Raw genomic sequence first — 14,857 nt, forward strand, 5'->3', positions numbered from 1 at the left:
TTTAAAAGGACAACAAATGTAATAACAACAAATGCAAAAATAAAGATTTAAAATAGTAATATATCACCTTGGTACAATCAGTTATTCCATGCTTCATTTCTTAAATAAGGCTAGTTAATCAAGTTTCCCCTAAGTAAGCTTTTCCTGGTGAAGAACAGCCAACAAGCCTAACATAAAGGAAATCCTCTAGGACATGTGCTATCTGTTTCTAAGGTCAATACTGAAAGTTGCAATTAAAAGTGATTTTCAAAATTTTTCCTAAGTTGCCAACAACATATGCGAATTTGGGCTGATAGTAAAGAACTTGAAATGTCACTATACAAAATGATTATCTTGGCTGAGCACAGTGCCTCACACCTGTAATTCCAGCACTTTGGGAGGCCAAGGCTGGTAAACCACAAGGTCAGGAGTTTGAGACCAGCCTGGCCAACATGGTGAAACCCTGTCTCTATTAAAAATACAAAAAATTAGCTGGGCGTAGTGGTGGGCACCTGTAATCTCAGCTACTTGGGAGGCTGAGGCAGGAGAATCACTTGAACTGGGGAGCGGAGGTAGCAGTGAGCCAAGATCATGCCATTGCACTCCAGTCCTGGTGACAGAGTGAAATTCCATCTCAAAAAAAAAAAAAAAAGAAAGAAAAAACAAACAAAAAACCCAAAATGATCATCTTTAATCTTAACAACTATATGAATATTTTGAACAAAATTAATCAAATTGAAAAGGAAAGCATAATTTTGGTATTTTGAGGCACATCATTACAAATGGTAGTCATTTAACTTCATTAAAAAGCTCAATAATGATAAGGTAATAACTCTAATAATACAGGAAAAGATAAAGAATATTTTTATCATGCCAATATGTGGAAATAGCAGTATAATTGAATTTAATAATGGTATAAAATAGTCTAAACATCACAAAATGAAAAATAATCACCTATAATCAGAAAAATATTACTTATAATAGCCAGGGTAATAAAACTATCATAATACTAATATTCATAACTGTAACATCTGATATGATGAAAATGATTTTATTAAAGATACTTTAAAACAGACCTAGTATAGCATGTAATGTGAGTTGAATGACTTGCATCTTTTTCTACATCACAAGCAATTGACTGGAAAGAAGAAACTAATTGCACACTGTTTCCCAACTCAGCATTATCAGCTCCATAGTTAAACTGGTTTGCTTGAGAAAACCCTGAAAAAGTAAGAAGATTTAATTATTATTAATGATATTCTATCTTCAGAGAACTAACAGTTGTCACCTGGCATCAAATCATACAGTAAATGATTTCATGAACAGTACTGAAGCAGGCAGTGAACCCATTTCATATTTATCCTTATGATTGTAATCTTCTTTGGAAGCACAAAAAATAGCCTTTAATTAATTTACTTATAAAAGTATTACGGGAGAATATATACAGTCATCTCTTAGTAGTCATGGGGATTTGTTCCAGGATCCCTTGCATAACAAAATCCACAAGTGTTCAAGTCCTGTAGTCAGCCCTGACAAGTATCCACAGATTCCACATCTGGTGAATAATGAATTTCTCATTCACAGTTGGTTGGATTCATGGATGATAGACCCAAGGTTACAGAGAGCCTACCTTGAACCTACATAGCACCAGATTCTGTATCTGGGGGTGAAAAAGTCAGGCTATGAAGGCTAAAAAGAGTAGAGGAGGGGAACACTATTTTATAGGAGATGAGGTTTTTATTTCAAATTTCTACAAAGCAAAATCTTAGGTGAGGATTTGCCTGCACAAAGTTTATTTAGGCAATTTAGAGCAAAATGTGAGGAAAGAAAAGCTGGGCACCACTGAGGACAACTAGGGCTCAATATTCCTGGGAATTTCTAAGGAAAATACGGCATGTCTTCCCAAATCAAAAAATCAATGGCAAGAAGCATTTATTAATCAAACCTGGTCCCCATTGGTTGAGGGTTCTCCCTGGGGGAGAACTTTTTCTGCACTTTCACACTGTACATGGGTATATGCTATATGAGTTCCAGCGTCCTGAGTTACTGAACTAGACACATCCTCTTGAATAATTGACAAAGACATGGTGTGAGAACTCAGGCAAGAAGCCAGAAGCACAAGTTGAGTCAAAGTACATAAGGAACTATTTGCCACAGCTCTAGCTATAGTTAGAGGTAAGAATGAGAGGATGTAAAGCTGAGAATAAAAGGTATCCAATACGGTCTACCCACTACACCACACATAGCTATTTACGGCCTACATATAAAGCACAATTCTTCACCAAGTCTTCCAGGTGGTAGCCAGCTGAGAGCTCTACTAAGATTTAATACAAGAGTGTTAGAGGTAGCCAGCTAAAAGCTCTGCTAAGATTTAACAAAGAGGATTAGAGGGACAAGCTACAGGCTATACTACTCTAGTCCTAAAACTGTAATTAATTTTCACCATGCCTCCTTGCTATCAACCATTGTAGATTTCCCTTACCGCCAGCCAGCACTGTAGCTTGTGGGGTGACACTAATGTTCATCCTGGAGAAGTCTGAGCCCCTAATTGCCTTGCCCTTGTTAGGTGGTGGTTGCTGCAATTGCCTATTCTCATTAATCACTGGACATGAAGCCAAGAGATATCCCTATGAATACCCTGAATTCCAGACTCCTCCTTATCTGCATTAAGTGAAAACAAACCTATTTTTTTGTGATAATTAGAACTGATTGTCTCTAGTAACATACTAAATATGTGTGATGGATTCAAACTGAGTAGGCAAATGGTGGTAGTTTCAGTTCACTGGAATCCATATTGTGACTCATGATGGAAGCATTCTCTAGTTGGAAACTAAGACTACAAATCCAGCAGAATGTAAGGTTGCAAAGGCTAAAAACACAAATTTAATTTCTGGATAACAGGGAATGATGGTGAAGGGAAGCAGCCCTTTATTTCCAGCTCCGTGCATCTATCTGTCTATTACAAAACAACAGCATATATCTGTCACTGGTTCAAGGCATGTACGATGTTATAGAGAACAGCATCCCACCCCATCTCCATAACATATGATGCTATGGAGAACAGCTTTTCCCCGCAAGTTGGCATCTTGGCCATAGCTTTAATAGGTTGTCCCATCATTCTACTAAGCCAATGTTTCAGAATGACAGATTTCATGGTCATTGCCCATTATCACAAATATTTCACTATAAAATGCATTTCTTGTTCTGAGGCAACATTTCATGGAATTCTATGGCAGTATATCAGGCTCTGTAAGCTCAGAAGATGGTACTGGCAGAGAACTGTGGAAAGAGGAAGCAAAGCCCATAAATGGAGTGTGAGTTCCAGTAACAATCAATCTCTGCTCTTTCTATGGGAGAAAGGCAGTACTATAATCAACTTGTCCCTTAGAAGCTGGGAGGACTTTTTGAGGACTGGTACCCTATTGAGAGCTCAGTATTGGTCTCTGCTACTAGCAGGTCAGGCATTCAGCTATAGTAGTAGGTCATTTAGGCTTGGTGAAAGGGAGTCCATGGTGTTGGCCCATGCATAGCCCCTACCCCATGGCCATGTGGTGACCACAGAGAGAAGCTCTTGGATGAATCATCCAATCTCCTCTGTGGGGGATGCTCTCTTGAGGGAGTTAACTTGAGACATACAGATATGTATGCTTTATGCTCACTACTATGAGTCGCTTCATATGCCTCTTTCTAAGACATTCTAATTTCTGATCTTCCAATCCTGTTCCCTTCAGTCCCGAACCAATCAGTGATGTCCTCTGCCACTGCCCAGGAGCCCATGTACATTCTTACCATGAACCACTTCTCCTGCCTACAAAGTCACCAACTGTGTATATCGATCATGGCTCTGCTCACCAGGGAGGCTGACAGTGAAAAGTGACTTAAGAGCCTTAGGGCCACCTTGCAGCATTTAGGACTGAAGTCATAGGTGATACCATGAAGATGCGTATGTGTTATAGACAGTCATGGAAGCTTTTCAGAGGAAGTAAGCCACAAGGAGGTACATTTTAGGTAGAAGGAGCAGGATGTGCCAAGGCCCTGTGGTGGGACCAGGTTTGTGCATTCAAGTAATGGCAAGTATGGTTGATGAAGTATGAGTGAAGAGAAATGGTAGGAGAGGAGACCAGAAAGGAAGGCACTTAGATTATTTTTAAGCGTGGTGAATAATTGCAGGCTTTGAAACAGAGGAGTGGCATGATGTGACTTACACTGTCTAAGATTGACTAGCTGCTGTTCTGAGAGTAAAATAAGGGCAGAAGTGAAGATGCTGTCTCAGTGAACAATGGGATAAATGCTGAGGTAAATGGCATAAGTTCAAGAGAAGATTGGAGGACAGTAAAGTGAAGAGAACAAACATTGCTAACATTTTTCAGAGTTTAATTACAAACAGGAGCAGAGAAATGAGTTGGTAGCTGAAGAGGGGTATGGAGCAAGGGGAAGGCTGATGATTTTTCTTTTACTTTTTTTCAACTGGGAAGAATAACAGTATATTTGCATGCTGATGCGATATCTAACAGAAAGAGACAAAAAGATAATGTGAAACAAAGATAAAAATTATTTTAATCTTTCTATAATATATAAAAATTCAAAACTACACTTGGAAGTAATTAAACATAGATTAAGTCTTGTATGACACATAAGAATATTTTATATTTTTTAAACAATATTCAGTTTTGAAACAAACCCAAGAAATAAGACCTATGAATAAGATTAGTGTTTTATCAATTAAATACTATAATTAAATATTCTCCTAATAAAAATGTTTAAAAGGTACTTATATTGTTCTAATTCACAAAGCAAATTGCACACCTCTATGGAATTTTATATTATACTGCTTTGGAATAAAGTTAAATGAGGAAATAAACAGATTTTGCCCAGATTACGTCAAAATCTAAAATTCTTAAATTCTGAATTCTAACAGTATGTGAATTTTTAAATACGATTTTTCTCTATCACAGGTTCTTAACAGTAAAACTCTAGGCAAATTAACCAGTAGTATTATTTTTGAAACTACGAAAATTTTTCTTTCACACTAGCAAATTTGTATCCATGTCATTGTAAATGTATAAGCTATTTAAATTTCAGAATTTAATTACCTACAACCATATCATCCCATAGTACAATAATAATATCAGTAAACAAAAAAACATGGCAAACTCAGATATGTAGATTTAACCCTTTAAATGTTATATATAATACCATTCACATAGCACTATAATTTAAATATTCTATTTATAATACTGTTAGACAAATATTTGTTATTTACCTTACAATATTAGCAGTTTTCAAAACGTTTCAACAAAACAATCATTACTACAATATGTGTTCACCTTAAATAACCTTTAATAGTTGAAGTGGCAGAATTGGGGTTTCTAGAAGATATCTGTGGTACAACTGCTTTTTAAGTTATTAGGCATTTTCAGTGTTCCACAAAGGTCTGCTAGACAACATGAATACTTCCGTTTTCTTGCAGGCCTGAAAGCAGGTCTTCATTGTGCCTGATGTTCATCAGATACCAAAGCCTCTCACCTCCAGCTCTGGTAAAGCTATGTGGCAGGTGCCAGTGCTGTTCAATGGGAAACACCCAGGCTTTGGACACTGACATTCTGGCCTGGAATCTCAGCTATAACACTTCCTTGCCATTATGACCTTGGGCAAGATAAAACTCCTCTTAGCCTACTCTCCTCATCAGAAGAATGGCCACAATCTATCTTAATGGATTGTTAGGAATAAGAAAGGATCATTTATGTGCAATGTTTAACATGGTACCAGATATTCACTAAGATCTCAGTAGATACCTGCTCTTATTATTTGTCACAAAAATCCTGAGATTTAGGTTCATCATAATATACTATTTTTAAAATAACAAAGAGGCCAGGAGCAATGGCTCACACCTGTAATGCCATCACTTTGGGAGGCTGAGACGAGCAGATCCCCTAAGGTCAGGAGTTCAATACCAGCCTGGCCAATATGATGAAACCCCATCTCTACTAAAAACTAGCCTGATGCAGTGGCACCTGCCTGCAATTCCATTTACTTGGGAGGCTGAGGCATAGAATCACTTGAACCTGGGAGGTGGAGGTTGCAGCGAGCCAAGATTGTGCCATTGCACTCCAGCCTGGGTGTTAGAGCGAGACTCTGTCTCAAAAAAATAAGAACATAATAGTAATAGTAAAATAATAATAATAATAAAGAATCAGCAAGTGGGTAGCTGGGATTCAAACCCAGGATGGAGACTTCCTCCAGCCCTTATGTCTTAGCTCCTAGGTTATCTTTTTCTTAATATATAGGAAAAGTAAATGGAAACTCAATGAAGGGTAGAGATTTTAATAAATATCACTTTACGCCTAAGCTTAATGAAACAACGCATCCAGCATTAGCTAAAGTACAATACAAATATTAATTTTACATGTGAGAGACATTTGTATTGATTTTGCAATTTTGAATCTAGAAAGACAATTATTATTAAAACAGAACTGTGAGAAGACGCGAGAACACTGCAAAGCAAGTTACATGTAAACCCACTCTTTCCTTTTGTCAACTTTGCTTCTCTTTGGCATTCTCATGGAGTTTGGAACACACAGAAGAGCTCCTGACAACCAACTAAAGAATAGAAAGTTTTACTTATGATGTGGCTCCAGATGTGAGATAGATATATATATATATATTCATATTCCTATCAGGTACGTGTCACATCAATGATAGGTAATGTGGATCTGTTCTTCAGCATTCTTAAGACAACTACCATTCTAAAAAATAATGCCAACAAAAGATGATATCATTTTCAGCTTAGGAGTTACTATAATGTCAAATATATACAGTATATGTCAAAAAAATCCTAGGAGTAAAATCCATGGGAAAATAATGAACCAAATCAACAATAATTCATGAATATTATTAATATTGCTAAAAAAAACAAATACATAATTTTTTCTAACTTTTAAACTAATTCTAAAGCATTAAAAATACAAAAAAATCTTGTTTTAAAGAATTTAAATTTAAAAGTATAATTCTAGGCCAGACATTATGGCTCATGCCCCTAATCCCAGCACTTTGGGAGGCCAAGGCAGGTGTTGTCACCTGAAGTCAGGAGTTCAAGACCAACCTGGCCCACATGGTGAAACCATCTCTACTACACAAAAAAGTAGCTGGGTGTGGTGGCAGGTGCCTGTAATCCCAGCTACTCGGGAAGCTGAGGCAGGAGAATCGCTTGAATCCATAAGACAGAGGTTGCAGTGACCTGAGATCACGCCACTGCTCTCCAGCCTAGGCAACAAGAGTGAACTCTGTCTCAAAAAAAAAAAAAGTATAATTCTTAACAAATGATTGAGGATAAAAACAACACCTCTGGAAGAACTCCAAAGCACAAAGATTACAGGAAAGGCTGAGTGTACCCAGGAAATGAAAAGGCTGAAGCTTCAGATGGAAATTCCTGACATGTTGATGTATTTTTTTTTCTTTTGCAGAAAAACTGGAGACAGGAATTGCCAGGCACACAAACCTGGGTCTCCTGATAACAGCAATCCAAAAGGAATGCCTGGCTGCTATCATGGAAAATGTCAGTGTTATTAAAACTAGCACTTGTCATGAAGAATGCAGGCTGTTTTGTTTTCTCTAGTTAAAAAAAGGAGTGTTAAGAGTGTATTAACCTGCTTAAAAGTTGTAACATTCAAAACAATGGGAAGGAAACATACAGGGTGATGGATGGAAGCCAACTCCTAAGGAATTAAACCAGATCTATAACATAAATGCAAAGAATAATACAAACAAAAATAGCTCTAATGTATAGAGTTTCTACCATACCTTAGATGTATCATTCTTTTCAATATTCACAACAGTCCTAAGAAGTAGGAATTAATAGTCCATTTTTAAAATTATACTTTAAGTTCTAGGGTACATGTGCCGATCTTGTAGGATTGTTACATAGGTATACACATGCTATGGTGGTTTGCTGCCTCCACACCCGCCCCCCCCATCACCTACATCAGGTATTTCTCCTAATGTTATCCCTCCCCAATCTCCCCACACCCTGCTATCCCTCCTCTAGCCCTCCACCCCTCAACAGACCCCAGTGTGTGATGTTCCTCTCTCTATGTCCATGTGTTCTCATTGTTCAACACCTGCCTATGAGTGAGAACATGCGGTGTTTGGTTTTCTGTTCTTGTGTTAGTTTGCTGCGAATGATGGTTTCCAGATTCATCCATGTCCCTGCAAAGGACATGAACTCATCCTTATTAAGGGCTGCATTAGTATTCTATGGTGTATATGTGCCACATTTTTTTTTGTCCAGTCTATCCTTGATGGGCATTTGGGTTGGTTCCAGGTCTTTGCTATTGTAAACAGTGCCACGGTGAACATACATATGCATGTGTCTTTATAATATAATGATTTATAATCCTTTGAGTATATACCCAGTAATGGGATTGCTGGGTCAAATGGTATTTCTATTTCTAGATCCTTGAGGAATCACCACACTGTTTTTACACAATGGTTGAACTAATTTACACTCCCACCAACAGTGTAAAAGCATTCCTATTTCTCCACATCCTCTCCAGCATCTGTTGTCTCCAGATTTTTCAATGATCGCCATTCTAACTGGCATGAGATGGTATCTCAATGTTGTTTTGATTTGCATTTCTCTAATGACCAGTGATGATGAGCATTTTTTCACATGTTTGTTGGCCACATGAGGAAGCTGAGGCTCAGCGAAGTAACTTGCACCAGTCATATGATATGAAGTGGCAAAAGTGGAATTGAAAGCCAGTCAGACTGAACCAAAGTCCATATGCTTTCTGTAATATTATTAAAAGTATATAATTCAACACTTCATTTCAACAAAAATGTGTGTGCCAGAGATTATAAGAGAAATAGCTAGAAAAGGATTCAAAAGTAAAATGTCATTCCTCTTATTTTTACTGATTTTTTAAAAACAAACATGATAAATATCAAAGAAAACAATTAATAATACAAGTTATGACTATAAAGTAACAAAAACAATATAGTACAAACAGTCCAGAACTTATCAAATTTATTATGCTCCTAATCAAATGAGTCATCTCAGAGGGAGTTATAATAATCTCTAGAACCATGCTTGTTCAAAACATTGGCTTGGGCATCATAAAAGTAAAATCATGTATCTATATCTCCTGAAGCATAGTCTTATGAAGTTATTTTGTTTTCAAAGCAGGGTTTCACTCTATCGCCCAGACTGGAGTACAGTGGTGCAATCATAGCTCACTGCAGCCTTGAACTCCTGGCCTCAAGGAATCCTCTCACCTTAGCCTCCCAAGTAGCTAGGACTACAGGCATGCAGACCATTATGTTAGACAAGTGTTTCATTTGTAGAGCCAGGGTCTTGCTATGCTGCCCAGCCTGGTTGCACAGGCTAGTCTCAGACTCCTGGCCTCAAGTGATCCTCCTGCCTTAGCTTCCCAAAGCACTCAAAGTGCACAGAGCAAAGTGCCCAGCCCAACCACAGCCTTTTAAACAAATAATGCTGTGGCATATGTTTACAAGTCAATTCTATACTATGTTTGGAAATAGTCAAAAGTCATTTGGATACACTAAAATGTTAACAGTAGATCTTTCTACTGGCTAGAATTTCAGAGAACTCACTGTCTAAGTCAAGGGTTTCTATAATATTATACTATTTTATAATGACATTTACAAAAATAAGATATTTTAAAAAGTAGTTTGAAACCAATAGGTAGTCATCTAGAATTTACAATTCCATTTAAGAATTGTTCTTTGTACTTAAGAGTCCTCGGCCTAATCGCCACACAATATCCACACAAGAGAAAAGATCACATTTTAGCTAGATCTAAAAGGATATCTTTCCAAAATGCCGTAAGAAGAGAACTTTTTGTTTTTCTTATTTCAAACTAGGGACGATCTGGGTCTATATGCTTAAATTCAAGCCATAGTTCCTAGATCAGAAAATGTTCAGGTCTGGAAACAGAAAAAAATGGCTTGGTGTTTTCTTTTTTCTTCTTCTTTCTTAATTTGAGCATTTCTCTCATGGCATTTAAATTTCTGTTTAAAACCCAATAACTTTCAAGCATACCATCTTAAGAGCAATTCACAATATTAGAAATATATGGTTAAAGGTATCTTTAAAATGATCTATATATAAGAAACAATATAATTAACGAATACATTTTTCGCAGATCTTAACTCTAAAAAAAACTTTGATCCAAAATATATTGTTCATAATATAGAGGCATAAACCATTTTAAGCACATCATCAAGAGATTGAATTCTGCAGAAATAGAAGCATTAAGATATTGCATTATATGACAAAATAATTAAATACCTTTGTTAACTATAAAACTTTTCATTTCTTAAAAAACAATAGATTTTGCTAATATTTTTAAATGTTTATTATTCTTCAAAAATTCTTAAGTATCTGAATATTAATATCATTTCTATTGCAAAGGTCTTATGGCTGAAAGAAAAACATATTGCTATTTAATCCCAGGAAAAGCTGTGCATTAAATATATTTACTGATTGTCTTCTACGTTTCATCCTAAGACCAGGCAAGGAAAAGGGGAATGATGTGTGACCTCTGCCTTTATGAAGCCTGGGGTTGGATGGCAGAAGGGATCCAAAGTTTTCTATTGCCCGTCCCCTTTCATTAACATACTAGTTCTCTATTATACTCTCTCTTCAACATTCTATCCAATACCCACAAAATGTTTTAATATTAAATTAAAAGTTATTAGACCCATGAAGAATAAAGCAAATAATTGCTGAGTTGGGTTAACTGCATTCCTTGTAGTTCAGTCATTAATCCAGATCTTGATGTTAAACAAGTAAGTGTAATAGGAATTCAGATGATCAAGTTGATAAAGACTCTCGGGAATTTCACTAGCTATCAAAGAAGATAGAGTTTTACTACTCTGGCTAAGTGAAGAAACAACTCCAGTGGTGTTTGTTTTTAATCATAAAGTTCTAAATGTGAAATAGTCTTTAAAATACTTCTATCTTGGCAAACAAAAAAGCAACCATACCTTCTCCTCTGATAGTCAGCCTTGTTGCTCCATTTATGCTGCCATATTTAGGTATTATTTCTGTGACTTTGGGGATTATTTCAGAGCCATCTGAAAATATTAAAATATAGTTGAGGTAAAATTACCAGGTTCTTCATTTCAATCACCAAAATTTGTAACACATACCACAAGGTTGCAAGGAAAACATTGTGAACTTTACAGGACTGAAAGTAAAATTCACCCAAGTTTTATTTTTGCCTCTACCAATGACTTGACAGAGTCATACTTGGTTAATACTCACTAGCTCTGTGCAAAGCACTATCTTAGGTGCTACCAAGAGCAAAAATAACACATCATCATTTTCATCGCTTACTTATCATATTATAAAACATGTATTAAATCCTTAATTTCATGTAGTGCCCTGCTAACTGCAGATCTACAGCTACGCTTAGCAGCTCACATAACAGCAGACACCTAGAAGAAACAGGTCATTATAAGAGCACACCAGAAATGCAGTGCTAGGTAGGTTGAAAGACTACACCAAGTACACAGAGAAATGTTGGTTTTGAGAAGAAATTGTTTTCTGTGAGGGAGTGTGGCTTCAGGAAAGATTATTTCTGGGATCTTTCTAGAATCCTGATGACAGCAAGCTCTTTATATAAAGGTGACTAATTCATTCAACAAACTCTGTTGGCTTCCTGGAGATACAGAAATGTGTAACAGTCATAAATTTCCAAAAGCTTAGCTTAGACAGTACCAAGAGACAGAGGAGTACGTAGAGGCCATGAGTGACAAGGAGCATGTCACCCACACTGCTTGTGTTGCACTGGCTTCTCTAAAGAAGGATGCCCCTTCCACATTTTTTTAGGGCAAATATGAATTAGTTAGACTGGACCAGTCGACAGAAAGATAAAAATAGTTCTAGATAGAAGGAACTGCCTGGGCAAGCAGGGGTGCGTAAGCTACTCCTTAGGAGTACTGCAAATAATTCTTTAAAACAACTCAAAGCTACAGAGTGGATAGAGGTGTGTATTTTCTGCTTTCACTGTAATCTAGTAATTACTGGAGTCCTAAAGAAATTTTCAAAGTAGGTAAAAAAAATTAAAGTGACAATACAAAGAATGGCCACAAAAGTAATCAATTTCTTGAAATGGATGTATACAAAAAGGTTAAGGGAATTATGATTGGATAGTTCATTTCTGTCTTAAAACGGTTTCAAATGGACTTCACCTACAGTTAAAAAAAAAAAAGCTGTCCAACATAAAGGAGACCAGTTCCAAGGCCCCAGACCCAATGCCTCTCGTTTTCGGGTCTGTATTTGCTAAGAGCTCCAAGGCATTATTGCTGCCGCACATTCATTATCTCAGGGCAGCCCATAGTCAAGAGTAGGAAACTCCAGTGAGGAAGCTGGATCCTATCTCCAGACAGTGCTGCTCCTCGCCTATCTCAGGTTCATCCTCCTGTTATCTCTACAGACAACTCCAATTTCTTATCAGTCTCTTCCCAGCCCTCTTCTGGGTATTACTTTGAAGACACCGGGCCGCTGCCCCTGAAAATGACTGACACCTGCCACGAGGGCCCATCCCCATCCTACAGGGAATTGGGGAGTTGTTGCCCTTTCTTCTGTGGGGAAAGCGACCCAGGAAGAGTGGAAGAAAAGAGAATCAGGTTGCGTCTTCCCAATCCCTACACCTCCTCCAAATTTCAATGTCCTGTCACTTGTGTCACTTTGGGGGTGCTGGTGGGAGATTTCATCATTCAAGTAGCAGGACCTATGAGTTAAAGGCAATCTCTCACAATCTCTCTCTCCCTCTCTCTCTCTCTCTCCCCCTCAGTCTCTCTCTGTTTGCTAGGCCTGCTATCCAGGTCCCCGGTCCCCAGGTTCGTCCTGTAACTTACAGCCTCAGCCAGATGCCAGGTGGTCCCGTCACTCCCAGAACCCCGGGAGCAGAGGTAGTGTCTACGCGGGCCTATCCTGCTAGCCTCCCTAGCATGCCCAAAAGGTTACCTGTGCGGGGATTCGCGGCACACAAGAGCAGCCCCCAGAGGCCCCAAATCCCCAGGAGCCACAGGTGTCGCATTGCAAAGCCAGTTCCGCGGAGTTGGTGCCCTCCGCTTGCAGCTGGCGCCAGTGCTAGAGATCCGCTCCTGGGACTGCGTGAGACTCTCTGGCGCGCGCGCCTCGCCCCGGGACGGCAGTGGAACTGGGCGCCTGGGGCCCGCTCCGCCCCCGCGCGCGCGCGCACACACAAACACACACACACACACACACACACACACACACACACACACACACACACACACACACACGAGCCTTCAACGGAGAACCAAGCCGGGGCCGGGCCAGTCAGTGATAATCAAACCTCCACACTCAAACCCGGGTGATGCCTTCCCAAGGCTGTCCCCATAGGTATAAGGGCTCTATTCCTTTTAGAGGAAAGGAATCAATGGTCGTTGAGGTCTCCCTAGATCTCTTCCTCTATTTTCTTTTCTGTTTTCTCTCTTTCCCTATCATTTGCCTATCTGCCTTCGTCATTAATCCTCCCCAGGTGGGCCTATAAATCCACCTAATACACAAACCCCACGCGTTTTCAGCATTTCACGTGAGATTGTGCTATCTCTTTACTCGACAATCATAATAATATTTACTGATCTCTCAGCATGTCCCCCACACGGCATCTAGTGCTATATAGACAGTAGTTCCAATAGAACTGTTACTATTATTATCATGCCCGTTTTTCCAAGCAGTAGACTGAGGCACAGAATTGTTAGGTGACTTGTCCAAGAACCTACACCTAAGTACAGAGTGAGGACTCAAGCAGAGAGACTCCAGAGCCAGTTCTCTTAGCCCCTCCACTGCCCCCAGTTCAGTAGACTTAGGGCAAAGGCTTACTGTTGGCATGGAGGGAGAGGCCCAGGACTGCTCACCTGTTTCTGGGATGCCAGAGAGCAGAAATGAAACCAGGTGTCTCGGACTTTCTCGGGAATGCAGTTTATTATTCCCCACTGAATGCACCCCCTTCCCCCACACCCCCGGGCTAATTCCAAATCCTCCAACTGTTCTTAATATCCTAACCTTAGGTTCTCTTGATTGCCCACCTCTTCCTACTCTATTAAAAGGCGAGAAGCAGCTGGGCGTGGTGGCTCACACCCGTAATTCCACCACCTTGGGAGGGAGTGGGCGGATCACTTGAGGTCAGGAGTTCAAGATCATCCTGGCCAACATGGGGAAATCCCGTCTCCACTAAAAGTACAAAAATTAGCCAGGTGGGGTGGCACATTCCTTGTAATTCCAGCTACTCGGGAGGCTGAGGCAGGAGAATTGCTTGAATCTGAGAGGCAAAGGTTTCAGTGAGCAGAGATTGCACCACTGCACTCCAGGCTGGGCAACACAGTGAGACTCTGTCTCAAAAAAAAAAAAAAAAAAAAAAAGGTGAGAAGCTCCACTCACCTAATTTGCAGTTTCTACATTTGAAAATGTTATGTGTTTTTACAAGATACTTAAATGATTATTGCCCAAATAACAATGCATAAGCTTTTATTGGATTCTGGTTTGTAAAAATAAAAAAGAAGTAAAAGCTATGAAAGACGTTTGCAGAACAAATTGGGGAAAGTGAATATGGATTAAGTACCAAGTACTGAAAGATATTACGGAAGTGCTCATTTCATTAGGTATAATAGTGGTATCAGACTTAAGTCAAAGAGTGTTTTTAAGTGATGGAATTGCATGCTGAGGTATTTGGGTTTGGAGTATCTTGATGTCTGGAATTTACTTCGAAATGATTTTGCTGAAAAAAAACTGGCAAATTTTATCGATATTTGAATTTAAGTGTAGGTATGGTCCTTTGCACTTTTTTATTAGTTTAAAATTTTTCAAAAATAGACATTTGTA

General features: G+C 38.7%; 1 protein-coding gene across 1 annotated transcript in view; it reads right to left on the minus strand.

Moving 5' to 3' along the window:
• The window catches only part of PKHD1L1 (PKHD1 like 1), a 156,959-nt gene extending 143,797 nt beyond the window's left edge, over positions 1–13,162 (minus strand). Inside the window, exons 1-3 of the mRNA XM_002807647.6 lie at positions 12,974–13,162; positions 10,987–11,076; positions 1,056–1,200 (exon numbers count right to left, since the gene is read on the minus strand). Of these exons, the coding sequence (XP_002807693.5) occupies positions 1,056–1,200; positions 10,987–11,076; positions 12,974–13,046 (308 nt within the window). The 5' untranslated portion in view covers positions 13,047–13,162. The remainder of the gene's footprint in view (positions 1–1,055; positions 1,201–10,986; positions 11,077–12,973) is intronic.
• Between the last annotated feature and the right edge of the window lie 1,695 nt (positions 13,163–14,857).

Source organism: Callithrix jacchus, chromosome 16 (genome assembly GCF_049354715.1).
Source record: "Callithrix jacchus isolate 240 chromosome 16, calJac240_pri, whole genome shotgun sequence".
Taxonomy (NCBI): Eukaryota; Metazoa; Chordata; class Mammalia; order Primates; family Cebidae; genus Callithrix; species Callithrix jacchus.